Below are 25,348 nucleotides of genomic sequence, written 5' to 3'. Positions count from 1 at the left end.
CATTTCTGTTGGCCAATAAAAATATCACTGGTGGATTTTTGTTTGAAGACATTATAGAAGTTAGGGCAATGAACCCTAAGGGACAAGTACTCCACACACCAAATGGTCCTCTGTTACTGACTTATTATTGTAAGGGTGGTGATGGAATGAAATTCCATCATCAAATTCTGAACAGTAGCTCATGCAACAGCAACATTGTCCCAGAAGTTATAATCCTGTTGTTCTTGTTGTGTACCTTCAAGTTGTTTCTGACTTACTGTGACCTTAGCTTAAGGTGAACCTATAATGGGGTTTTCTTGGCTATTTGCTTCAGAGAGGGTTTGCCATTGCCATCGTCTGAGGCTGAAAACGTGTGACATGGGCAAGGTCACCCAGTGGGTTTCATGGCCAAGCTGGGATTTCAACCCTGGTCTCCAGAGTCACAATCCAGAACCCAAACCATTTAGAGTCCTGCAAATGGCCAGGTAAATAACTTTACATTAATAAGGTTGTTCTTGAGGCTGTGTATGGCATCTTGTTCGTTGTACATTAAGCTTGTCTTGGTTATTATTAGCCAGAAGATGTCAGCCTTACCGCATCTCTCCACCAGTTTTCATGCCCTTGTGTGTGTATGTGCCTTCAAGTAAAAAAATTAAATTAAATGAACAAAAAAATATCTAAATTTCTGATCATCCAGTTTCATTAAAGTATGTATACAAGAAAGTCCACCAAGTCAAGTTTGTTTAAAATAGAAAGTTTTATACTACAAAAGCCAACACATTACAAGCATGGAAAGATGAGGAGTCAGTGATCACTGTACAAGTAAGTTCCATAGAGGATGCTTAGGACAAAACTAATATCTGCAAGAAGGGAAGGAGATCCCTGTTTTCACAATATATCCACATTTCTTTTTCTGGCCACTAGAAAATGAAAAACATAGGTGAATTTTGTAGGTTGATCCAGACAGGCCAGCTTCAATAGCGCCTGTTCATTTTCTTGAATTTTTCATAGTGATAGTCATCTGTCGCTTTCTCATTTGGTGGACGCTTGCGGTTCGGCGGAGACCCTACAACACAAAGGCAGAAATTAAGTTATAGTTAATAAACTTTATGAAACGATATTTAAATGAGAACTAGTGTAATATCCCTCCTACAATACATTAATCGTATCTGGTGGATTTCTTTCATCTTAACGTACTAGTCCATACATTTGTTAACTATGACCAAAAACCCACCTCAAAATGTACTAGAATCCTAGAGCAGGAAGAGACCACAAAGATCATCCACTCCAACCCCATTCTGCCATTTAGGGAGACACAGTCAAAGCACTCCCTATAGATAGCCATCCACCCTCTGTCTACTTTTTGTTACTTTACACAACAAAACCATATTACAGATTTACATAGATGAGTATATGGGCACTAGCAAGAGTGAACGGATGCACATTTGCACTCCCATTGCGTTCAGGCACTTGCTAGCCAGTATTCAGACACACACCATGCAGCGCCCTAATGCACATCACTGAACACTATGCATTGGGCCATGGTGATTCACTCATTCCACTGGTTAGCACTGTGCACAGTACTGTTCATAGTACTAATGTTGTTCATGTTCCTGTTTAATTCTGTAATGTAACATTTTAGCCAACTTCTATTTTTAAATTACTGTAAGCTGCCTTGGGTTCCTTAGTGGGAGAAAGATGAGGTATAAATTGAATAAGCAAACAAACAAACTTACTTTCAGGTTCTGGCTTCTCAGTATCTCCTACTCTCAATGGACGAGCTTTGGGTTCCTCTTTATTCCTCCTCACTGGTGCATTCAGTTCTTCATGATAAACTGGAAAGAGATACCTCATCAGTTCTAAATATTACAGTAACATTGGCAAGCAATACTGAGATAAGGGGTTGGATTCAGGTGCAACACCGAACCATGGATTGAATGACATAAATGAGCCTTTGAGGATTCTTCAACTCAGAGTCTTCTCTACCTTCTTTCTCACCTTCCATCACAGACTTTGCTTTCTGCTTTAAGACAAATCAGTCCTTGCACAGAAGAGATTTTAAACACAAAAATACACACATATGACTCACATCTGTTGTGCTGGACATAGTTCACAGCCATGTTTGTGGGCACAAAGGATGTTTCGCTGTCTTTCTTTTTATTCTGCTGTTCAGCTAACAATCGTGCCTTGGCCTCCTCGGTGGAGATTATGTTTTTGATCTTTGCTCTAAAGAAACAGAGAAGAAAAAAAATGAGACATATTTCATACTATGCAGAAAGATATTACTATTAGGTAAGCCAGGTATCCAATTTGGCTGACACCACCTGCAAAGCGTCACTGTTTCAAGGCTGGATTGTCCACTACGCCTCCCAGTACAAATATACCTTAAGTAAGGAAATTAATGTGTCCTTGGCCACTACTTCTGTAAGTAAAAAAATTAATACGATGAGCAGAAGCAACATAGAAGGAAGAGGGAGCAGTTCAACATATTTCAGCAAACTTTTTATCCAAACAATATATACATGTAAAATGAAACAATTAGTTCTGGGAAGCTTTGTAGAGACCCCTTGAAGGCATCTTCCAAAATGCATAAAGGAATTAATTTTCTTTCAGCAGCTTTGCACTTTCTTACGACGGCCATTTTGGTGGCCAAAGCTATAGATTTATGCTTTGTGTGTGTCTATTGGGGGGGGGTGTAGCTGGTGAGGCACACTTATCTGCTCTTGCCTTTTATCTGTTTTGCTGTTCATGTTCAGAAAGGATTCTGGAGGCAGCTGCTGTTTACCTTGCCTGTTGTAAGGAGGCACACATGGCTACAGTACTATAGATGTGTGTGCAATCTCACATCAAAACTTTGTGGTTTTGACAGCCCTTGTTCACCATCCTCCCCAGCTAGAGTAGACAAAGAGGAAAAGGGTAGGCGGGCACAAAATGACTTTGTAAAAAGGAAACCTCTTGTCAGAGACTTTGTAAACTAAGCTACACCAGTATTCGCTTTTTAATACTCTATCTCATGTTCTCCTCCTCTCACCTACATTAAAACTGGTCCCATCAGTCTTACTTATTAGCCAAATTGCTTTCTTTCTCATGGGCAAAAGGTGGCATATAGGGCTCTCTGTCACCTGACCCAACTTTTGGTCTCACAACAGACCCATGAGGATAAGTCAGGTTTAGGGAGAAATTGCCTGCCTCACAGGGACACCCAGTTTCTTTCTAAGGCTCTCCTGCATTTCAAGCCTCCTACTCAATTCCGAGGTCCACCTCTGGAATGCCGCTCAACATCTGGTTGGACAGCATCTCTTCTGTCTTCTTGGCTGAAGAGACACGGATGCTCTCAGGGAGCTCATACAGACAGTCCTCTGCATTCTTCTGCTTCACTTTCTGCTCCTCGTTTTCCACAATCCCCTTCCTCTTCTTCAGCTCAGTTTCAATGTATTTCATCCTGAAAAGAGACACAATATCTCAGAGGTCAACGACTAGAAAACTGAAACCTGGCTTTAAAATATTTTTAAATAGTTTTAAAATAATGGTTGAGATCCTATATCACCGTCTACATTTTGTAACTTTACAAATCTGTATCTATGCTGCAGAAACTCAACAACATCTTGTGAATGAATTGCAAAGATGCACATCCAGATGGTGGCAAAAGTCTGCCAATGTGCATCAGGCATTCCTGATGCACATCACGTACACCAGCATTTTTTAGTCAATTTCCACATGCCCTAAGGCGCATCAGAGCCAACTGAGTTATCAGGCTATACAATGCAATGTCACAGACATCCTTGGGTTAAAATAGACATGTGGAATATTCAGTTCAATATCCTATATACATAAGGCCATTTACAAAGATCCAAGTCCCAAGCAGAATGCCAGCCATTGTTTCTAATACATTGCACTGTTTTGGCAGCCTGATGAGCAGGGATGTGATCGATCTATAGTTTTAATAAATAACTTATTTAACGGGGTGGAGGCTTCTGCCAGTTTTCCTTTAAAGAGATGCTGTTCATGGCAGAAAAACTTTCCCAGTAGATTATTGTGGCTGGTTAACAAATCCCATCTTGTTACCAGAGACAGATTTGAACATCACAATAAGCCAGAATTCAACCAATCCATGGCTACTCATAACACACAAAAGGTGTCCCAAGGTCTTTTCTTAGAAAAAGGCATCTAATAAATTTAGGTGAATGATGATGATAGGGTTGCCAGGCTCGATACAGAATAGGGATCTTCTGACCTGAATCCTGAACAGATTGAAAGACAGAATGAGATATCATAAAACTCCATCAACCTGGATGAAGGTACCTGTCCAACTTTACTTTTCATACTTGAACTTTTACCTGCAGCCATCCCCATCTAACACGCCTGTTATCTCTTTGGTGGAGAGCAGGGGAAGAGGGCAGAAAGCACCATGTTCTGTTCTTGTGGATGGTGTCTCCGTGCCCCCTCTGGCCACTCTTCAGCAGGGAGGCAAGACCCATGCTGGGAGGGGACTGTTACACCTGAAAGTCCAGGTTTGAAAGGGAGGTACCTTAGTCAAGCTCAGAGGAAGGCACAGTGTGGCCTACAGGCCCCATGCTGCCCCAAGGACTTTTTTGTGACTCCCAGGGCCCCCTAAGAGTCTTTTTTTTTTTTTTTTTGCTCCAAAATGTCTCCTAATGCCCTTTAGGAGTATGTGTATGGTATTTCTGCCACATTTGGACCCTCCTTGCCAGACCCCAAGGAGACAAAAAACAGTTTTTCCAAAAATCTCCAAAAGAATGTTTCTGGACCCTACATCCTCTATGGGCTTGAGGCACATTTTCAACATGTTTTAGGCCTTTTTTAAACCAAGAAATGATCAGGAAGTGATGTCTGCTCACTTCCTGTTGTCAAAAAGGGCCTTCTGAAACATGGTGGAAATGCCCCCATGCTTCCTAGAGGGCATTTGGGGGCAAAAACACTGAGGGCTAGTTGATGTTCTGGTTTTTTGCATGAGCAGTTGCAATCTTCCAAGATCTACTGGGGAGCTAATGCAGCCCCCTAGCCTTCCACATTTGCCCATCCCTGGTCTAGCTTGAAGTTACAAGAGCCTCATCCCATATCCAACTTGGCAACCACAGATGAATACACAGAGCAATACAAATATGCTAGGAAAAGTATTGCAATATAGACAATGGAAGAGCACCTCCACACTGCTAATTAGGATATGGCAAAACACTTACATGTCAGCATCTTCATCCCTTCTGTTGGTCTCTGCTGAAAATGAAGTCCCAAGGTTGAGGTCCTCTTCTTCATTGATCCTATAAAGACAACAAAAGAATTTGCCTATACAGAACTGCTTTTTTTAAAAGTGCCCTGCAAACACTAAGTGAAACCATGAATGAATGTGCTAGTTATAGTTTAGAACCCAAAGCATATTTGGGGCTCCCAAATGCACCACATGCAAACCACAGTTTGAGAAGTTTGACAGTTTTGAAAACACAACATATCATGGTTAGTACAAGTTCACAATGCACAGATCTGATTCTAATAACGGTTGATGATTCTGGTTCCTGATTAACAGAGTTACTATTAGAACAGTTCAAGATTAGTTCAACTAATGGTACAACTATAATAGGTCTCTATGGCCTGTTACAGACTGCCAAAATAAAGCTGCTTTGGGTCTCTTTGGAGGTATGCAGTTTAAATGATGCATGGGTCCTACGAGTCCAGAGGTTGCACCAAAGCCACACTCCATTCCTAAGCACTGGAGTGCAGCTTTGGTGCAGCTTCTGGATTCTTAGGATGCATGCATCATTTAAACAGCATACCTCCTAAAGAGACCCGAAGCAGCTTTATTTTGGCAGTCTGTAACAGGCCAGTGTTTGCATGTGTGTATCTTTTAAGTTGCCTGTCAACTTATGGTGACCCCATTAATTTCCCTGTGGTTTTGCCAATTCCTTCCTCTGAAACACATCCTGCAGCACGTGGTATTCCATGGCAGTCTCCCATCAAAGTACTAACCAAGGCTGACCCTGCTTAGCTTCTGAGACCAGACAGGGTCTGGTATTTATATACTTATTGTTCTTTACCCTCATGCTTTTCTTTTCTTTTTGGCAGAATGCATTAGAATATAAACCATTACTATACACTATGCACTGGCAGAAAGGAATTGTGTAAACACTAATACAATACCATTACTAATCCTGATTAATGTCATTAGTAATACTTTTAAGATTACTAATCTTAAAATATTACATATCTTAGGTTGTAATGCAGTCAGAGTTAAGCACTATAAAGTTAACTGATTGTAAAATTAGAAAGCCATGCACAAATTTACGAGCCTTCCATTGTAAATCAACATTGTAAATCCTACTGAAGTTGTCCACCCTGGCTACAATAGTAAGCTGTGACAGCCCTCCTACCTGTCCTTGCCTCGTTCCTTCAGCTTCTTCATGTCCACCATTCCACCAGTCTTTACCTTAAAGGGATCATCCTATTACAGAGAGAGGAGAATTTGGGAGAAAAAAGGCTATTTACTCTACTGACTTTATAGTTTATACTTACTGTATAGTTTAACCTCTTGGGCACCTCTTTTGACCCCAGGGAACACGTTACTGAGACATCACACAAGAGCATCAAAGCAGACTATAGCAAACGGGGGGAGCTCTTGGTAGGCAGACACAACTGAGCTTCATACCCAGGCTGTCAAAGAAGCATGCCCAGGGGGTCTGGCCCCTTCGGTCAGGACTCAGCAGAATAAAGTTGTGATTCTCTCCCACTGCCCCACACTCTTCCGTGTCTTCTGCTATCATTCACTTCCCCAAATCTGGATGTTCCAAGCCTGATCTAAAGTTGCACTTAATTTAATGCCAATGTGACTTAAGAGCTGAGACTGCAGGGAAGCATGAGAATGCCTTGGCGTATGGTTACAAGGTGATCTGAAGGGGGTCATATTGAGGACAGAGTAAGTTTATTTTCTGCTGTGCCAGAGACTAGGACACAGTCTTGCAGTAAATCTAAGCCTTTAGAAGCAATCTTTTGTAATTTGCACATGCTGTATAAGACTGTAGAGGTTGGTTTGGTCCCTTAAGAATTGCTGAAGGTCTAGATTAAAAACACCACTGACTAGAAAATTTAAAACACTGTTATGAGCCCTGCATAGTGACACTAAGTCAGAGGTAAAAAGATTGATGAATAATTCCAAATAATCCTTTTTTCTTACAGCTCAGGTAAAATACCCCGCTGCCTCCCCAATCTTACCACCAAAGTTGTCTCTTCTGGTAACCTCTCTCCAACAAGCAGAGCGGCAGCACTTGGGGGAAAACACACATAAGAGAAATTTGTCAGTCAAGAGGAACTCCTGATTTTATTTCAAGTTTGAAAATAAAACATCCCACTGTGCATCATTCAGTGTCAGATTGTTTTTCCCCTTTGACAGTTGTTTTTTAAATCAGCACAACAGAGAATCAATGTGGACCCATGAGAGTAGGGCTGGGGAACATGGATGAACCTTCAAATGTTCTGGACATTCAACTTGCTCAGATCTAGTCAATATAGCCAAGGGTGAGAAAATATGGGAACTGGGGTCCAACAACATTGGGATGGCAGATGCAGTCCAGATCAAGAGAAGTAACCGTGCCACTCTGTTATACTTTGATTAAATTTTATTGGAATACTGTATCGAATTATGGGCACCAAGTGAAAGGAGGACATCAATAAGCTGGAGCATGACCAGAAAAGGGAAACCAAGATGACCAAAGGTCTGGAAATGCCCAAGCTCAATGAGGTACAATTTAGGGAGCTGGGTATGTATAACTCAGAGAAGAGTGAGAGATGACATAATAGCCATCTTTAAGGGCTGTCAGGTAAAAGTTAGAGGAAGCTTGACCTATGATGTTCCAGAGACTACAAAATGAACCAATGGATTCAAATTACAAGGAAGAAGATTCTACATAAACATTAAGAACTCCTTGATTTAAGAGCTGTTCAACAGTGAAATGGACTGTCTTAAAGGGTGGTAGATTCTCCTTCTTTAGAGGTCTTGAAACAGAGGTTGTTTGGAATACTTTAGTTGTATATTCCTGTATAACAAAGGTTGGAGTAGATAGTCTTTGTGATCTATTCTAATTCTATGACTCTATGAACATTTGGAGGGACATAAATTTCCCCTCTTTGTGTAGGGCCTAGTTGCCCATAATCTCCTGAGTGATACTCACTCACTCCAGGGCATTATAGGAATCTATAACAGCACAAACTGGTGCTTAATGGAGGAATGCCATTACCATCACAGCCATCCAACCTTGCCTTGTACGTCATACATGCCCACCCCCCACGCATTTGGTAAAATTAGACAAGTTGGGAGGGAAAAGAGACAGTCTGACAGTCAAAACTGAGGGACCCACTAATGGGGATCGCAAGCCTGGAACCTCCCCAAAACATAGATTCTCCCAGTAGCTTTTCCAAATTATTATTTTCATCACAAATACTATAAATGTTTCAAAAGTAAAAGCTTCAATTCTGAAGAATCTGACGTTCCGCAATAGATCTAAGACTTCAATATAGGAGCTCAACATACCCTTGGCCCCAAAATGCTACCAAGTTCAAACATACTTGCAAGCTTTTGAGAGAGTTTGTGGTTCCTTACCTCACTCCATTTGGCCTCCTCCGCAAACTCTGTACTTCTTTTGCTTCTTCTAATTTCAACCTGGGGGGGGGGAGAGATGTTGTTGTTGTTGTTGTTGTTGTTGTGTACCTTCAACTCAATCTTATATATTCTCCTACTCGTCTTATTCTCTCTCTCTCTCTTACATTCTCTATTTCTCCTTTCCTTTTCCTCTTTCATTCTCTTCCTTCCTTAGTCTTTCTTACTCTAAAGGTAAGAAACACTTCAGAATATGTTGAAGATACAGGAAGATTCATAAAATTAAGATGATCGTGTGGATGTTCATAATAATATAGTTTGTTTGTTTGTAATTTGTTTTATGGTGAAGATAAAAAAAGAAATTCTCTCTTCTGAACAGCCATGAAAAGCCCAGGAGCCCCCCATGTTCACCCTGGCATCCCATGAAGGCCCCCCTTTAGTCTCAAGGCTCAACAGAAGGGCTGCCAGGGTACAAACAGGAGCGGACCCCTGTGCTTTTTCTGGTTATGAAGAAGAGAGGATTGCATAGAATCATAGGCCTGTTACAGACAGCCAAAATAAAGCTGCTTGGAGTCACAGTGGAGGTAAGGTGTTTCAATGATGCATGTGTCCTAAGAGCCCAGAAGTCGCACCAAAGCCACGCTCCAGTCCTTAGGGCTGAAGCATGGCTTTGGTGCGACTTCTGGACTCTTAGGACGCATGCATCAGTGAAACACCATACCTCCACTCTGACTCCAAGCAGCTTTATTTTGGCTGTCTGTAACAGGCCATAGAGCTGGAAGAGACCGCAAGGGCCCTGACCCAGTCCAACCCCTTTCTGCCATGCAGGAACTCTCTATCAATTTCAGTAGGTGTGGCTTGTCATGCAACCAGGTTGCAAGTAAGAACGACTGAGGGAGCTGGGGAGGTTTAGCCTGGAGAAGAGGAGGTTAAGAGGTGATATGAGAGCCCTGTTTAAATATCTGAAGGGATGCCATATTGAGGAGGGAGCAAGCTTGTTTTCTGCTGCTCCAGAGAACAGGACCTGGAATAATGGATGTATAGGACTAGAAATGAGATTCCAGCTCAACATTAGGAGGAACTCCCTGACAGTCAGGGCTGTTTGACAGTGGAGCACACTCCCTTCATGGGGAATGGAGTCCCCTTCCTTGGAGGCCTTTAAGCAGAGGCTGGATGGCCATCTGTCAATGGGGGTGCTTTGATGGAGAGTTCCTGCATGGCAGAAGGGGGCTGGGCTGGATCAGGGCCCTTCTTGGGGTCTCTCCCAACTCTATCATTCTATGATTCTACCAGAATCCCCTTTTTCTGAACAGCCACGAAAAAGAGGCGACCCCTTCCCCATTTTAACCCTGGACATCCCAAATCCCTATTGCTGTGGCTGGCCCAATACGAAGGCCTTTGGGGCTTTGCTGCAGGGGACCCATGCCCCTCTGGGAACCCTCCACCGGGGGATAAGGACAGACCAAGACCCACCGGGCCTCCTCCTCGTCCTCCTCCGCTTCGGAGTCCGCTCTCCGCCGCCGGAAAGACCTCCCGCCCGGCATCTTGCAGGCAACAACAGCAGAAGCAGCTCAGGCACCACCAGCAACACAAGCAGCGGCGACGTCAAGGAAACTCTTCCGGGTTCGGCGCGCGCCGCGATGACGTCACAAGCGTGCGCCGCGGCGCCTTTGGCTTCTGGGAGCTGAAGTCCAAAATCGCTTAAAGGGCACAGTTTTGAGGACCACTGGATCTGCATGGCCTTTGGGGGAATCTTTCTTCCCCGATTCTGTGATTCTAACAGAGCTGTAAATAAACCCTATGAAAAGAATTTACATTTACATGGATGTTTTTAACCTTTACTTAGAATCATTGAGTTGGAAGAAGAAACCCCCAAAAGGGCCCTGATCCAGTCCAGCCCCATTCTTCTGCCATGCAGGAACTCTCAGTCAAAGCATCCCCATTACAGACAGATGGCCCTCCAGCCTCTGCTTAAAGACCTCCAAGGAAGGGGACTCCAAAGTGTGTTCCACTGTTGAACAGCCCTTACTGCCAGGAAGTTCCTCCTAATGTTGAGCTGGACTCTCTTTTCCTGCTGCTTGCATTCATTGTTCTATGTATTCTCTGGAGCAGCAGAAAACAAGCTTGCTCCCTCCTCAACATGACACCCCCTCAACTACTTAAACAGGGCCATCATATCACCTCTTAACCATCTCTTCTCCAGGCTAAACATACCCAGCTCCCTAAGTCATAGACTCCTAGAGTTGGAAGAGACCCCAAGGACCCTCCATTCTGCCATGCAGGAACTCTCAGTCAAAGCATCCCCATTGGCAGATGGCCCTCCAGCCTCTATTTAAAGACCTACAATGAAGTCTTCCAATTAAAGACGTTCAATTCTGTCATTGCAGTTTCTTCTTTCTTGTATATTTTCTTATCAATTCGCTTTTTTTTTGGGGGGGGGGGGCACTATCCACTTCGCCTGATCCATAAACCTTGTGGCCAGCCTGCATTATAGTGTTTCTATGTAGTGTGTTGTTCCTTATAGTATTACACTGTTGTTGTTGTTGTTGTTGTTGTTGTTGTTGTGTGCCTTCTAGTCCTTTCCAAATGACACAGTTTCTTGTATATTTTCTGACCAATTCGTTTGGAGGTTTTCGTTCTTTAATGTTTCCTATCCATTTTTAAGCCATTAGGGCTAATAAAAGATGTATTACTTCGTTGTTATTGTTGTTGTTGTTGTTTTGTGCCTTCAAGCCTTCTTTTCCCTCATCCTCTCTCCCTTCAGGCCGGGCGAGGAATGGCGGCTTTCCCTTGCCTTCCTCCTCCTCCTCCTCCTCCTTAGGCCCAGCCCTAGGCCCGCCTCCTCGGCCTCAGCCTCCTCTCAGAGCCGCCGTCCTCTCCCCCTTCCCGGCCCTTCGGAACATCTGAGGCGACGGCTTGGCCTGGAAGGGAGAGAAGAAAAGAAGCGACAACCCTTCCTCGTCCTTCGCCTCAGCCGGGCCTCGGCTCCCAGCTCTTTTCAGCCCCGCCGGGGAAGGAGGAGGAGGTTTGAGGCCTAGCCCGCAGCGCCCAAGCACCGGCCTCGCGTAGGCGGCCGCCCCGAAAAAAGAGCTTCCTCCTGGGCAAAGGCGGGCCGGGCTCCAGTGGGGTCTCGGAACCGGCCTGAGGCAGAAGCTTTGGGGGTTCTTGGTAAGGAAGGAGCATGCGATGGATGGACAAGTGGATGAGAGGGGAAGGACGGCTGTCATTTTTGTTTCCCTTGTCAGTAACTGGAGGGGAGTATCATTGCTGGAATAATAGTAATATTTTTCCACACTGGAGAAATAACCCGGTTTGGCTCCGTTTTAACTCCTTTTCTGGCTCTTTGCTATGGAATTCTGGGAGTTGGAGTTTGTTGTGGGCCCAGAGCGGAGCATTTGAGCCAGACAACGTTAAAGCGGGGCCAAACCGGGTTATATCTCCAGTGTGGATGCAGCTGACTTGAAGGCACACAACAACAAGGACTAATGGTTGGAGAAAGTCCTCAACCCTACATCTCCCTTCCCCATTATTGGGTTTATAACACAATATATAGCTAGCTTATATGGCTTTGAGTCACAACTTATGGTGATCCCATACATTTCATGGGTTTTTCTTAATGCAAGGGATGTTCAGAGGAAACACAGCCTACAAAACCTGGTATCCCTTGACAGTCCCCCATCCAAGTCCTAACCAGGCCTAATCCTGCTCAGCATCCAAGATCAGACAAGATCCATTAGGTGCCTTTAGGATACTTAGGGATTTGTCGCTGTCATGTGCCTACGACTCGTTTCGGACTTATGGCACCCCTAAATGTATAATGGGGTTTTCTTGGCAAGATTTGTTCACAGGAGGTTGCCTTCCTCTGAGGCTGAGAGAGTGTGACTTGCCTAATGTCACCCAGTGGGTTTCATAGCTGAGCGGGGATTTGAAACCTGGCCTCCAGAGCCACCACTAAACAGACCACACTGGCATTATTACCATGAGGAAATATTGTAATGCTTCGTACAGCCATAACTAGTGAGTAAATGTTTCCACTTGACTACAAAGAGGGATTCCCTCTGTGTAACTTTTAAGTAGGTTTCCGAGAGCCTGGGTTAACCCAGGAGGAAGGGTTGGTCCCAAAGTCCTGTTATCTTAATAGATGTTGTTATCATGTTTTTGTGCTTTGGCTCTTTTGTACAACAGAGTTAGGCTAAGCCTGAATGAGACCGTAGAGCATCCTTTTTGGATAACGGGGCTGGATTGTAGTTCATAATGGACAGGATGGCATGAGGGTGAGGAAAGTGGTGATTCTGGACTGATTAATTGATATTAATGTATTGTAAAATGTAGGATTTATTATTAAATGCCTGCTTCCTGGGGTATCGGTTTCATCTGCCATGTTAAGAGGGACACATTACGGTGAAATGGTTGGTTTAGGATAGGGATGGGAGTTGTTGGGCTCCCATCATCTCTCTCCACTGGCTCTTTTCTCTAGGGCTGCTGGGAGCTGCAGTTCAAAAGCATCTAAATTTCCCTCTGCCCATTGTCACCCTGGTTTAGGATAATGTCCAAGAGGGTTAGTGAGAACTGGCTGATGTGGTGGTGGACTTAAAATGCACTGCAGGGATGGTGGCACCTGTGAGAAACAAGGAGAAGCCAGGAGGGCTAGAGCAGAAAGGAGAGCAGCAGTGATGCAGCAGTTCCAGCTGATAGGGAAAATGATGAATAATGCCTTGTTCTTTTATTGGGAGGAAGGATCAGCTGCTCAGGCTCACGTGGTTCTGTTTCTGACAGTAAGGGACAAAATAACCATCCAGTTTTATTCATACCTGCAGGGGCACGGTGCAAGAAAGTCATTGGTTTATTGAGCGGAACCTGATGGATTTTGTTCCCTTGCTTGTGTAAGCACTCTAGAATAGCAAGGAGAATAAATCCTTTAGAGGTGACTGAAGGATGGCTTAAGAGTGCATTCGGTCAGCAGTGGAAACGGGTATGTAGCCATATCCAGAGAGCCCACATGATTCTTCTTCCCATCCCAGATATCCCTACTTGTCTATATCCAGGTACCAGCAGGTTTAGCATTAGCATCAGTTATTCAAGTTAATCTGTCAGTATGTTTCCAAATCATGAGAAGGAATTGTTCCCACCTTACTCTTCTGCGGTCGCTGGACCTCATTTGGATTACTGCTCCCAATTGTTGGCACTGCATTTTAAGGAAGATGTAGGCAAACTGGGATGTGTTTGGAAAAGGGAAACAAAGATGGTCAGGGGTATGGACACGCAGCCCTATGAGGACAGGTTTAAGGAACTGGTTAGGTTTAACTTGAAGAAGAGGAGGTCAGAGTGGCATGATAGCACTCTTTAGCACTGGTCGGACTGTCTCCTAGAGAAGGGCAAGATTAGGTCTTAGTTAAAGAAGGATACTTCAGATGGTTAAACCAATGTAGTGTACTATGAGACTAGGACTCCACAAAATCAGGATTCAAATCCCCACTCAGCCATGGGGATTAATTTGGGTAAGCCACACACCCTCAGCCTCAGAATAAGGCGATTACAAACCCCACTGAACAAACCTGGCTTAGAAAACCACATATATTCACCTTAGGGCAGGGGTAGGCAACCTGCGGCCCGCAGGCTGGATGTGGCCTGGCGAGGCCTTGGGACCGGCCCCAGCCCAGTCCTGCCGCCGATTGCCGCCGGGGCCTTTGGCCTCTTGCGCACAGGGGCAAGGGGGGCAATTGTCTATAGACGCCTCAGAAACATGCATTTATCTTAACATTTTTTAAAAAATCGGCAATTTTTTTCACGTGTCCTCCACTTTTTTAAAAAAAAAGTGTCCACCATTTGAAAAATGTCCTACATTTGTCCCGGTTTATTTATTTATTTAATTTTTTTTTTAAATTAATTATTTATTTTTTGGCTTCGGCCCCCCAGTTGTCTGAGGGACAGCAACCCGGCCCCCGGCTCAAAAAGGTTGCCTACCCCTGCCTTAGGGTTACCATGCTCTGGAAACAGCTTGAAAGCACAAACAGCAAACATCAGGAATGATTTAGGAGTGGATTCCTGCAATTTTGGGGGGGTTGAACTAGTCTCTTCCAGCTGCCTGATTCTGTGATCTTCACGTTCCTTTCTACCTCAGTCGTTCAATGGAGACAAGTAGAGACTATGTTCCCATGAACTGAGTGCCACAGCTGAAGCACAGGAATTTGCCTTATTCCACATCAAATAATCTAGTCCATCCATCTTGTTAACTGCTGTCTACTCAGGCTGTAGTCCTACAAGGTTATAAGCAGATGCCATGCTGCCACCTAAGTTTTTAATGAGGTACCAGGATCTGAACTCAAGTTGTTAAATGATCATCTTGAGTCCCAAACTGGAACATGGCTTGAAATGATAATGATGATGATGATGATGATGATAGCAACTGCTGAAGAATGATGGGAGTTGCAGTGCAACATCTCAGAGAGCACCAGGTCAGCGAAGGATGCTTTAGAATTTTGTGAAGAATGCCTTGACCTGGAGAACCATTCACCTGGAGAACCATCCATATACTGTGAAACCATGGAAACCTGACAACAGTTCTAACCCTGTCAACATGAAATGAAATGTATGTATTTATGTTGTACAACTACATAGAATGATTGAGAGAAGCTGGAAATTTGAACCTTTGAAGACATTTTTTCAAATCACTGTGTAAATGATATTACTGACCAGGGTGAGATGTGCACTCCATTCCTGGTGTCTCCAGCTCAAGGCTCTTTGGGACAGTCTTGGTGTACTAGTACTGGTCAGAAAGGACAAATACTGAGCTAGATGGAGAGATTGTTCTGACTCAGTGCAAAGCACCTTTGTATGTTTGTATTGTCTTTCTGTGTTAGAATCATAGAAGGGTTGGAAGGGACTACAAGACCTATCAGTCCCTTGCCACACAGCTAAAAGATCCTGAAAATTGTTCATCCAACATCTCCAGTGATGGAGAGTTCACTACCCTCCAAGGCAGTTCATTTCACTTTTATGCTCTTACAGTAAAAAAAAAAAAGGTCTACCTTTTGTTTAGGCAGAATCTCTTCTCGTGTCATTTGAATCCATTGGTTTCTGTTCTAGTTTCTGGAACATCAGAAAGCAAGCTGGCTCCATCTTCTGCAAGCATGATTAGAATTGCAGAGAGAAAGAGATATGAGGACTTGTGTTATCAGTATTCAGCAGGATTAAGAAAATGATTTCAGAATCAGCCATTTTTTAAAATACACACACACAGCCAAATCACATATTGTGCAGTTGCTAGTTTGGTAGGTTATAACATGTATTCTTTGAACCATGGCTTATAAAGTGTGTAATGAAACGCCAGAGGTATTTTTGTGACACGATGTGGAAAATTCAGTGTCTCCAGTGCTTAATTCTTACTGAGCAGCTGTTAGTTCAGTGCCCTAAAATCAGCTGTTTTAAAGTAAGGATATGTTGGCAACTGATCAGTTTTATGTTGTTATCTGGCAAGCTGACTCTTAGATGGCTAAGTGAGCTTGAAACCCAGCCCTGCTCATTTTAGACATAGAACAGCTGGCCATGCTGGACACAAAAATAAGCATACCTTTTACTTTGGCTTTTCTTCTCTCCCACTACATAGGTAAGCCCCGAAACAGAATGGGTGACCTAAGAGACATCTGTCCTCACCTGGATTCCATAGGTGAAGTTACTAAGGAGGATCTGCTCCTCAAATCCAAGGTTAGCAAAGGCATGTTTGTAATAATAGCTCTCCTGTCCTAATATATGATTATGGAGAGAGCAGGAATGGAAAACTATGGAGGTCTGGGGACCACATTAGGAAACCTTGGGAGACCACATACCCATCATCACAAACCCCTGCAAACAGTAGTAGTAGTAGTAGTAGTAGTAGTAGTAGTAGTAATAAACATTTTTGCACCCTCTAGGAGGTGAGAGACATTTTTCCATGTTTTTGGCAAGGTAGCGGAGGCCATTTTAGGGCAGGAGATGCCTTTTTTAAAAACAATAGGGAGAGTAGAAGTCACTTCCTATTTGCTTCCAGTTTCAAAAAATGTCCTCCCTTGACCTAAATTGGTTAAAAGTGCCCTCTCACCTCCAGAGGAAATTTGGGGTCCTTCAGAAGCAAAATAAATAGGCCTTGGTGGCCACAAAAATCGTCCTGGGAGGGCAAAAGCAGCTTTTTCATACTTTTCTCAGTCTTGATAGAGAGGTATGTGTATATGTTTGGTGAGGATTCAAAATATCCCTCAGAAGAGAGCATGGCTACTTGAACTAGTCCAACTATTGTATAAGTATGCACTCCCCTTCTGAAGCTCATTCTTCAGAGTAAAAACATATATTAAATTCAGGAACTACCTCTGACAGCTATAGACATCTTACAATTGTTTTTCCTCTTCGTAAAAACAGGGAACATGCCAGTCTTGTGGAGCAGGAGGACCCAACCTGTGGGCCTGCCTTCAGGTATAGTTACTGCTTTTAAAATGTCTCTTCCTGCATATCAGTTGTTTTCTTCTCATTGTGAAACTTAGTTCATGATGAGTTACTGAACAGAATTACTGCATAGAATTTTCTCCTTTTGGAGCATATCATATGCAAGGACAGTCCCTTCCCCCGTAGACATTTTCTTGTTCTACTTACATCATGTATGTTCCCCGTTGCTCTCTAGGTTGGTTGCCCTTATGTTGGTTGTGGGGAATCCTTTGCCGACCACAGCACCCTTCATGCACAGGTGAGGATCTTGGCAATGGGAGCACAAGTGAATTCTGAGTGTGTTTCCTTGGAACAGTCCAGGGGAAGCTTTTAGCCCAATATTTTGGACTACAATTCCCATATTGTCATGGTTGCTGGGGCTTCTGGGAATTGAACTGCAAAACATCTTGTGGTCCAAAGATTGTACATCTGTGAACATTGAACTGAACTTCACTCCTGAACTAAAATGTGATACCTCCCTGCCCCACTCCAGATGTGAGGCACTGAATATTTCTCTCTACCATGTTGTCTTGAAAACACATAAATATAATTAATAGTCTGCAGCTAGTAATCTGCTTCTGGGCCCAGTTTTAAAGTGTTGCTTTTTGCACCAGTATGCCTTGTAAAAATGGGAGGTATTTTCACCATCTTGTTAAACCCTCTGGATCACTTTAGGCCCTTTCTGCAACAGGACATGACTATTACAACTACTGTTGTAATCCCGCTTTGATCCGATCGATTATTAGTATTATTATTATTATTATTAGGGTTCTTATTCACTACCTTTTTTTTTAAAAGACCCCCTCCTAGGTCTAAAATGGCTGAGGCAGGGAGGCTAAAATATGGCAAAACAGCCCCCCATCCCCTATAAAGGCCATTTGAGGGAATTTTCAGGAATTTTTTCACTCCTGAGTGCTTTGGGGGCCATAAATACAACAGTGGGGTCACATATGGCCTATGGTTCACATTATTATTATTATTATTATTATTATTATTATTATTATTAACCTTTTTATTTACAGTTGGCCCTCCTTATCCACGGATTTTTTATCCACGGATTCAAGCATCCACGGCTTGAAAATATTCCCCAAAATATAAAAATTTCAATAAGCAAACCTGGATTTTGCCTTTTTATATAAAAGGCACTATTTTACTGTGCCATTGTATATAATGGGACTTGAGCATCCACAGATTTTGTTATCCATGGGGGAGTCTGGAACCAAACCCCAGTGGATACTGAGGGCCCACTGTATTTTAACCTTATCCTAAACTTGTGACTTCGCCTATACCTTGCTTGCAATGATTTTGGAGGTTTTTTTCTAAAAGGTAGAATTCAAAATCCCTTGATCTAGCCTGTGCAGTGTGTATATTCCCAATCCCTGGAGACTGAATCAAAAACGTTTGCTGTTTTGGTGTCCTGATTTTTGTTTTGTTTTTAAACACGCTAGGCTAAAAAGCACAATCTGACAGTAAACCTGACAACATTCCGTGTGTGGTGCTATGCCTGTGAGAAAGAGGTATTCTTGGATCAGCGGCTGGCCTCGCAGACTCCAGCCCCACCATCAAAATTTGTGGAACAGGTAAGTGTTCCATGTTACTGCTGGTTCTTATGAATCAATTGTTGTTTTTTTCTTAGTCCCAGAGTGTAACGAATCCCGGGTGAAAGTCAGGGTTTGGTATGGCCTGGAACAGGGAACCTATGTTATACATGTTCTTAGGTGTATGATGGGGGGGGGGGGGTTGCGTGTGTGTGTGAGAGAGAGAGTTAGTTAGTTATTTTCAGGAAGAGGGGGAAAACGGGTTCTTTTTGGCTTCCCTCCCCTCAGCCTTCCCTCCTATTTTAGAGAGCTTCTTGATTCACATCTGAGACTTTTACAGCTTTGTATGGGTGAGTAAGAATGGGCTGGGTTGGAGTTCCGAAGAATGAGCCATGTTTGATTCCCCAAAGGAGAACATTTTTAATCTCATTATATAAATCTTCCTGTTTGAGGATGAAGATTATAAAGTAGTAAGGGGCTTCAGGGAGTCATTTCCCTCTTTACTTTCTTTGTTCTTGTTATATGCCTTCAAGTAATTTCTGACTTATAGCACCTCTAGGGTAAGCCTATCACAAGGGTTTCTTGGCAAGATTTCTTCAGAAGTGCTTTGCCATTGCCTTCCTCTGAGACTGAGAGAGCATAATTTGCTCAAGGTTACACAGCGCCATTCCACAAGCAAGGATTTGAGCCCTGGTCTCCCAGAGTTCTAACTCTTCATTCACTCTACTATACCATATCAGCTCACACTCCATTCTGCCCTATTTTCTTGCTTTATTTGGTTGGTTGATGATCTAACATTCCATATTGTCACTTGTTCTCAACCACTTACTTAGTTGATAGATGCACACAAAATGTCTTCTAGTGTAATGCTAAAACATAGTTTTGGAGCCTACACAAAGCACCTGCTATTGAGTGTTCCTTGTTTTCTCTTGCCTAAAGGAGGAATAAACCAGCATTGGGTTTCACTTTTCTCCTGTTCTGTTCGTCTTTGCCTGTTCCTACTATTAACCCATAAGTACTTGAGTACCCCTCAAGTATGCAGAAAGCATCACCTTTTCAGGGGCAGCCTAGTTTGCCTGCAAATGAATAGGCACTCAAATAAGGATATTTCCAGATTAGAGGGGATGATGTTTTCTATCTCTTATGCTTGGTTGTCCATACTCCAGGCCTTTAGAATAGAGAGTTTTTTGTCCCTATATCTTTGTTGCAGAGCTGACTTGGCTTTACAGCCTCCTTAACTTCCTGCCTTCATTTCCAGGATTCTTCTCCACCAGCCCATCCTCTAAAAGCTGTTCCAATTGCAGTAGCTGATGAAGGGGAGTCAGAGTCAGAAGATGATGACCTAAAACCAAGAGGTAAACCTTTCTGGCATCCAAGCTTGAAGTTATCCCTTTCCTCATTCTTTGAATGTAAAAAAGAGGGATAATGAGCAGCCAAGTTCCCTTTTCTCCTATTTCGTTCTTCCTTCTCTAGGTCTTACTGGAATGAAAAATCTTGGGAACTCCTGTTACATGAATGCTGCGCTTCAGGCTCTTTCTAACTGGTAGGTTGTAGAGCCGTTTTGGAGACATGTTATTCTTTCTTTTTATGTAGTACCATTAGTGACTGTGGTGCTTTGCAAAGTATGAGATGCTGGGACTGATCCCGAGTGCCTTACAATCTAAAATTTGGTATGGGAGAAACAGTAGAAGGAGGTAGAGGTAAACAATAAAAATGAAGTGCAGTTGTTAAATTTGCACTTGTTCAAAAGGGCTTCAGCTCAGTGGTCAAGCACATGCAGAGGAATTTGTAATTTCCAAGATAGCAGAATTTGTGAAGTCAAAGGCCTTTACAGCCAGCATCCATAGTTTTTTGTAGATTTTTTGGGCTATGTGGCCATGCTCTGGAAGAGTTTATTCCTGATGTTTTGCCAGCATCTGTGGCTAGTGTCTTCAGAGAATGCTGGTATGAAAGTGAGTGGGGTATATATACTGTGTGATCCTTGATTGAGAGGAAGTGATTTACATGTTAATCTCTGTGTTGGTCTGTTGTTGAATGGCCAGGCCATCTATTTAATTAATGATCCATTGTCTGCTGGGAAACCCCCTCACCCTGAATAGGGAAACTGGTGAGGAAACATTAGCAGCTCAAGGAACAAGACTTGACTTCCCCTCAAGTGTAGCTTTTCTATGCTCTGCAGTGGTTTTATTCATTTTTGCTGCTTGCCTAAAATATATGTACAGATTAGTTCTACCTTTTTTTAAGAGAAAGGTTTGCAGGTCCCAGGCCCAAACAGAAAGTTACTTTGCATTCCTAGAGGGTTGATCTGGCTCCTCTTCTCACAAACAGTGCTGTCTTTGTGCTGATACCCAAGCAGTTATTATAGTCCTGTTTTGTTAATCTCTGTTCAGAACCCTGTAGGCTAAATCCAGCTGCTTCAACTGAACCAAGCAGGATATTTTCAGAGGTGGTGTGATTTCTTTTTAATCGCTGCTTTTCTGAAAGGCTTCTGTGTCTTTTCTTTTGTTTCTCGTTCTGTTCAAGTGGCATTTCTGGAAAGGTTCTCAACAGGCTTCTCTTTTTCTGCATTTTAGTCCTCCGCTCACACAGTTCTTCCTAGAATGTGGAGGTCTTGTGCGCACAGACAAGAAGCCAGCACTCTGCAAAAGTTACCAGAAGCTGATTTCAGAGGTGTGGCATAAGAAGCGGTGAGTCAGTTTAAAACATCTGTGAGTGCACATCTGTTTATGAAAGGAAAAGAGGAGATGCTTCTTTTGCAACTAAAAATAACTACGATTTCCCATGCTGCTTTGTTAACCATTTACATCCACCCTGTACAATCAGTGGTAGATTATTGCTTGACAACAGGTTGAAGGTTGCATGTTTTGCGGTCTTGTCTGTAAAATAAAACAAAAATCAATTATTTATATCTTTGTAAATGTACCCAGAACAACATACCGCTTAGCCACATAAGCAAGAATACAACTAACAAAGTTTCTGATAAGAGTTACAAAGCAAGGCTGAGAGGTGTTAACACATTAACTTTTTAATTTAAAACATAACATTTATTAATAATAATCATAATTGACATACACACATACATAAACACATAATACATACCTTAAACATAAGAATAAGCCCATCTTCCTACCTTCAGCATACCTCCCAAAGTGACCCGAAGCAGCTTTATTTTGGCCTGTCTGTTCAGGCCCAAAGTGTGGTTGCATGTTAAACTTGCTTAAGATGACAGCCTTGAACCACTCTACCTGCTTAAACTTTCACGATATTGGATATGCTCATCAGTCTTTTGAATTTAGTCCTACCCACTAACTATACATGTCTGCTTAGTGCGAGTGTAGAACATCATTTATGACACTGGATTTATTTATTCATTTTTAAATAGGCCAAGCTATGTGGTCCCAAGCAGCCTGTCCCATGGAATCAAGCTGGTCAACCCTATGTTCCGAGGCTACGCCCAACAGGTGAGCCAAACCCTGGGGAAGAGGCTCCAGCTTACAATAAATACACTCAAACCAAACATAGGGCCAAAACAGATGGCCACAAAGGGACGGTGTGAAGACACCCCTGCTGAATATGCCTTGGGACTGTGGCAAACATGCCGCGGTCATGAAGGTGCCCTCTGCTGCTGGCTCAAATAGGAGTGGAAAAGATCTGCTCCTTTTTGGGCTAGTTTCCAGCACAACCCCAGGCTGATTCCTGGTGCTCTGGGGGCATGCTTCATCAAAATGCAATTCCCCCCAGAATGGCTTGAAGCTGCTCCCATCTGATCAGCTGGGTGGCTTCCAGGCTGCTTGGGGCTGTGCGTCACCAAAACACCATGCCCCCAAACCACCTAGAAGTCAACTTTTCTGGCCAGTCTGTTCAGGCCCATAGTTAAAAATTCAAAGCAAACAAAAGTTAAAAGCAAATAAACTAGCAATAAATAAATAAAACAAGCTGCAAACATAAACCATAAAAAACAACAGATAAAAATGCAGCACATTATACAAGGCCTAAAACCTTCCCCTAAAAAGTTAATTGTCAAATGCCAGCTGGAATAAAAAGGTCTTCACCTGCCTATGCAAAGATAGTAAGAAGGACACCAGCCTAACCCATCTGAGTTGAAGTGAGTTCCAGAGTCTGGAAACTGCCAGCAAGAAGGAATGATGTCAATTTGAATCCTCGGCAGTCTCAAACCCCACTTTTAACTGAGGGAGAAGGCAGAGTGGGTTACACTGGTCCTGGTGGTGGACCATATTTTTAGTTCTCCCTTTTCCTCATCACAGTATCCAACCAGATACCTCTAAGAATCCCACAAGCAGGACACGAAGGCAGTAGGCCTTCATCACGACAGCCTTTGAATATGATCTATTTACCTCTGAGAACTGTTGATAAACCTCAGTGGACCAATCTATTGCCATCTGATATAATATCATAATTATATCACACAGCAGGGAATCTCTTACATTAATTTTTCCTACCTTGCTCCAAGTATTGCCTGTGTTGCCTCCCCTGGATTTCCTGTCCAGAAATTTCACTGGGGGATCTCCAGGTTTTAGTATTACAAGGCAGGGGAAGAATCTCTTCCTCCACATCATGCACAATGTCTGCCCTTTTCTACCTTACACTGAAAGCCTCAAACACATTAACTTTCTTCCTAGCAAAAGTGTCTTCTAATATGCCCTGCTCATTTTGGTTTCCCTTTTCCCTGGAAGAGACAGGCCTATAATATGCCCTGCTCATTTTGGTTTCCCTTTTCCCTGGAAGAGACAGGCCTATAAATGGAATTCATGGATATAAGAAAGTGGATGAACTGTTTGCACAGAGGTGTTTGTGGCAATCTGATGTCTTGTGTGAGGCACTGCTGTGATACCAGTGCTAGCCTTGTGCAGCATAGATCTGCAGATTAATATCTCTTTGATGTCTGCTTCTATTGGAATACTTCAGAAATTTGCTTCTAAGGAAGAACGATGTGAAAGAAAGAAGGATGATAATGTGTGCCAGCTTTTTTTTTAAACTTAGTTTTCTCGCTAGCCACTGTTGGCAACAGAATGCTGCATTGGGTCTCATTCAGGAAGGGAATTGGTTTTTTTAATCCATGAGGGACTCAGGAGGGCACACTAATGACTCTGAGGGCCTCATGTAGCTCGTGGGACACACTTTGCCCATCCCTGACTTACTTTTTTAACTTGTGATAACCACAAATGAGCCCACAAGCTACATTCATGCTTTCCTCCAGAAGTCACCAGTGTAAAACAGTCCTACTTTTCCCCTCACTCCAGGACACACAAGAATTCCTGCGCTGCCTGATGGACCAGCTTCATGAGGAGCTGAAAGAGCCCATTGTTGCCGAGATGCGGGACTCTGACTTGAGTGACACAGATGACAAGAGGGAGGGAGACCGCAGCCCCTCAGAGGATGAGTTCCTCTCCTGTGACTCAAGCAGCGACCGGGGTGAAGGAGATGGACAGAGCAAAACAGGAAGCTCACTGGCGGAAGCAGAGCTGTTGATCCAGGACGAGGCCGGACGGGGGATCTCTGAGAAAGAGAGGATGAAAGATCGGAAGTTTTCTTGCAGCCACCGACGTAGTAACTCTGAACAAGTAGATGAAGATGCTGATGTTGACACATCTGTGACAGGGGGCGATGGCAGGGCTTCCCCAGAAATCCTCCCACCTCCCATTTCTCGTCCTTCCAGCCCCTCTAGGATTCCAGGTAACGATTGGAGGTCTTGCGTTGAACAAGGGGTTATACTTGATGGCCACAAGGTCCCTTCCCAACTCTATGATTCTATTCATATTTACTGCAATGTCGGTGGATCCTATGTTTGCACTCTGTGTCTGCTGTGTTCTTTGATTATTTATATGTGTTTAACATCACTGGCTTCCCACCATTCCATCTTCAGAGTAGTTCAGTAAAGTTGTTGAGTATCCACTTACAGATCTGGAACTCGCATCAAAGAATTTTAACTTTTGTGGTTTCTGGGGAAAGATAATCAAACCTAACATTTTTTTTATGGGCAAAAAGGTTTATTATAGCAAGTGTATTCATGGATAGAGCTGCCTTTATCGGAAGCAAGCAGTGCTATCCCTGATCATTTAGTTATCTGATCATCTAGCCTACTGGTACAGAATCTGTGGGTCTCCAGATGTTTTTGGATCACATCTTCTGTCATCCCTAACCATTGACCATGCTGGCTGTGGCTCATTGGAGCTGTGAGAACATAAATATTTGGTGGGCTAATTCCAGAAATGTTGTACTCTATTTGGATTCTCTCAGGTAGCTTACTTTAGAACTGCTCCTAAAATCTATTAGACTTGGAGATTTGTGTGAGCAGGTCTGTATGTTGCAGTGGGCTGATGCAGCCACCTTTCCAGAACAGAGCTTGGAATGTTACTTTTTAAAAAGGAATCCATTATTATTCATTGCAGTGGTTGGGAAATAATCTGTTGTTGTTACTCATTATTATTGAGTATTATTGTTATTGAGTTATTGTTGGGTATTGGTATGATTACTATTAAGTATTGTTATTTCCTAGAAAGAGAGGAAGGCCGCATGCTAGATGGATGGACTATATTAAGGAGGTCATGGTTTTGATTTTGCAGGAACTAAACAGAGCAGTGGAGGATAGGGAGTCTTGGAGCTATCTCATCCACAGGGTCGTTGTGGGTCGAGATCGATCCGGAGCAGTTAACAACAACAAACAATATTAATACCAATATTATAGGCTATGTAATGTTATTATGATGATTGCTATCAGCTTTATATGCTGCCTTTTTCTTAACATTGGGACTCA

At 43.1% G+C, this 25,348-nt stretch overlaps 2 protein-coding genes across 9 annotated transcripts in view; one reads left to right on the top strand and one right to left on the bottom strand.

The window, feature by feature from the left end:
- Nucleotides 1-717: 717 nt before the first annotated feature.
- On the bottom strand, nucleotides 718-10,177 carry CUNH9orf78 (chromosome unknown C9orf78 homolog). Its single transcript, XM_089535223.1, has 9 exons — nucleotides 10,055-10,177; nucleotides 8,585-8,644; nucleotides 7,201-7,252; nucleotides 6,363-6,433; nucleotides 5,181-5,258; nucleotides 3,224-3,421; nucleotides 2,069-2,205; nucleotides 1,716-1,814; nucleotides 718-1,045 (listed from the first exon to the last, which is right to left on the bottom strand). The coding sequence occupies exons 1-9, from the start codon at nucleotides 10,123-10,125 to the stop codon at nucleotides 954-956; spliced, it is 858 nt and encodes a 285-aa protein (XP_089391349.1). The 5' UTR covers nucleotides 10,126-10,177; the 3' UTR covers nucleotides 718-953.
- Nucleotides 10,178-11,335: 1,158 nt separating this feature from the next.
- USP20 (ubiquitin specific peptidase 20) overlaps nucleotides 11,336-25,348 on the top strand; it is a 34,116-nt gene continuing 20,103 nt past the window's right edge. For 5 of the 8 annotated variants that reach the window (XM_089535194.1, XM_089535193.1, XM_089535189.1 and 2 more), the window contains exons 1-11: nucleotides 11,336-11,749; nucleotides 14,703-15,170; nucleotides 16,188-16,285; nucleotides 16,973-17,026; nucleotides 17,232-17,294; nucleotides 18,484-18,615; nucleotides 19,832-19,928; nucleotides 20,047-20,116; nucleotides 21,147-21,260; nucleotides 21,956-22,034; nucleotides 23,835-24,267. In XM_089535194.1, coding sequence (XP_089391320.1) covers nucleotides 15,164-15,170; nucleotides 16,188-16,285; nucleotides 16,973-17,026; nucleotides 17,232-17,294; nucleotides 18,484-18,615; nucleotides 19,832-19,928; nucleotides 20,047-20,116; nucleotides 21,147-21,260; nucleotides 21,956-22,034; nucleotides 23,835-24,267 — 1,147 coding nt within the window. In that variant the 5' untranslated portion in view covers nucleotides 11,336-11,749; nucleotides 14,703-15,163. The other 3 variants (XM_089535191.1, XM_089535195.1, XM_089535192.1) reach the window with 3 other exon arrangements.

This window comes from Sceloporus occidentalis, unplaced genomic scaffold (assembly GCF_023333645.1).
Source record: "Sceloporus occidentalis isolate IW3139 unplaced genomic scaffold, rSceOcc1.0.p SCAF_8, whole genome shotgun sequence".
Classification (NCBI taxonomy): Eukaryota; Metazoa; Chordata; class Lepidosauria; order Squamata; family Phrynosomatidae; genus Sceloporus; species Sceloporus occidentalis.
Note: the sequence above shows the minus strand (reverse complement) of the source record. Positions and strands in the feature narration are given on the sequence as shown.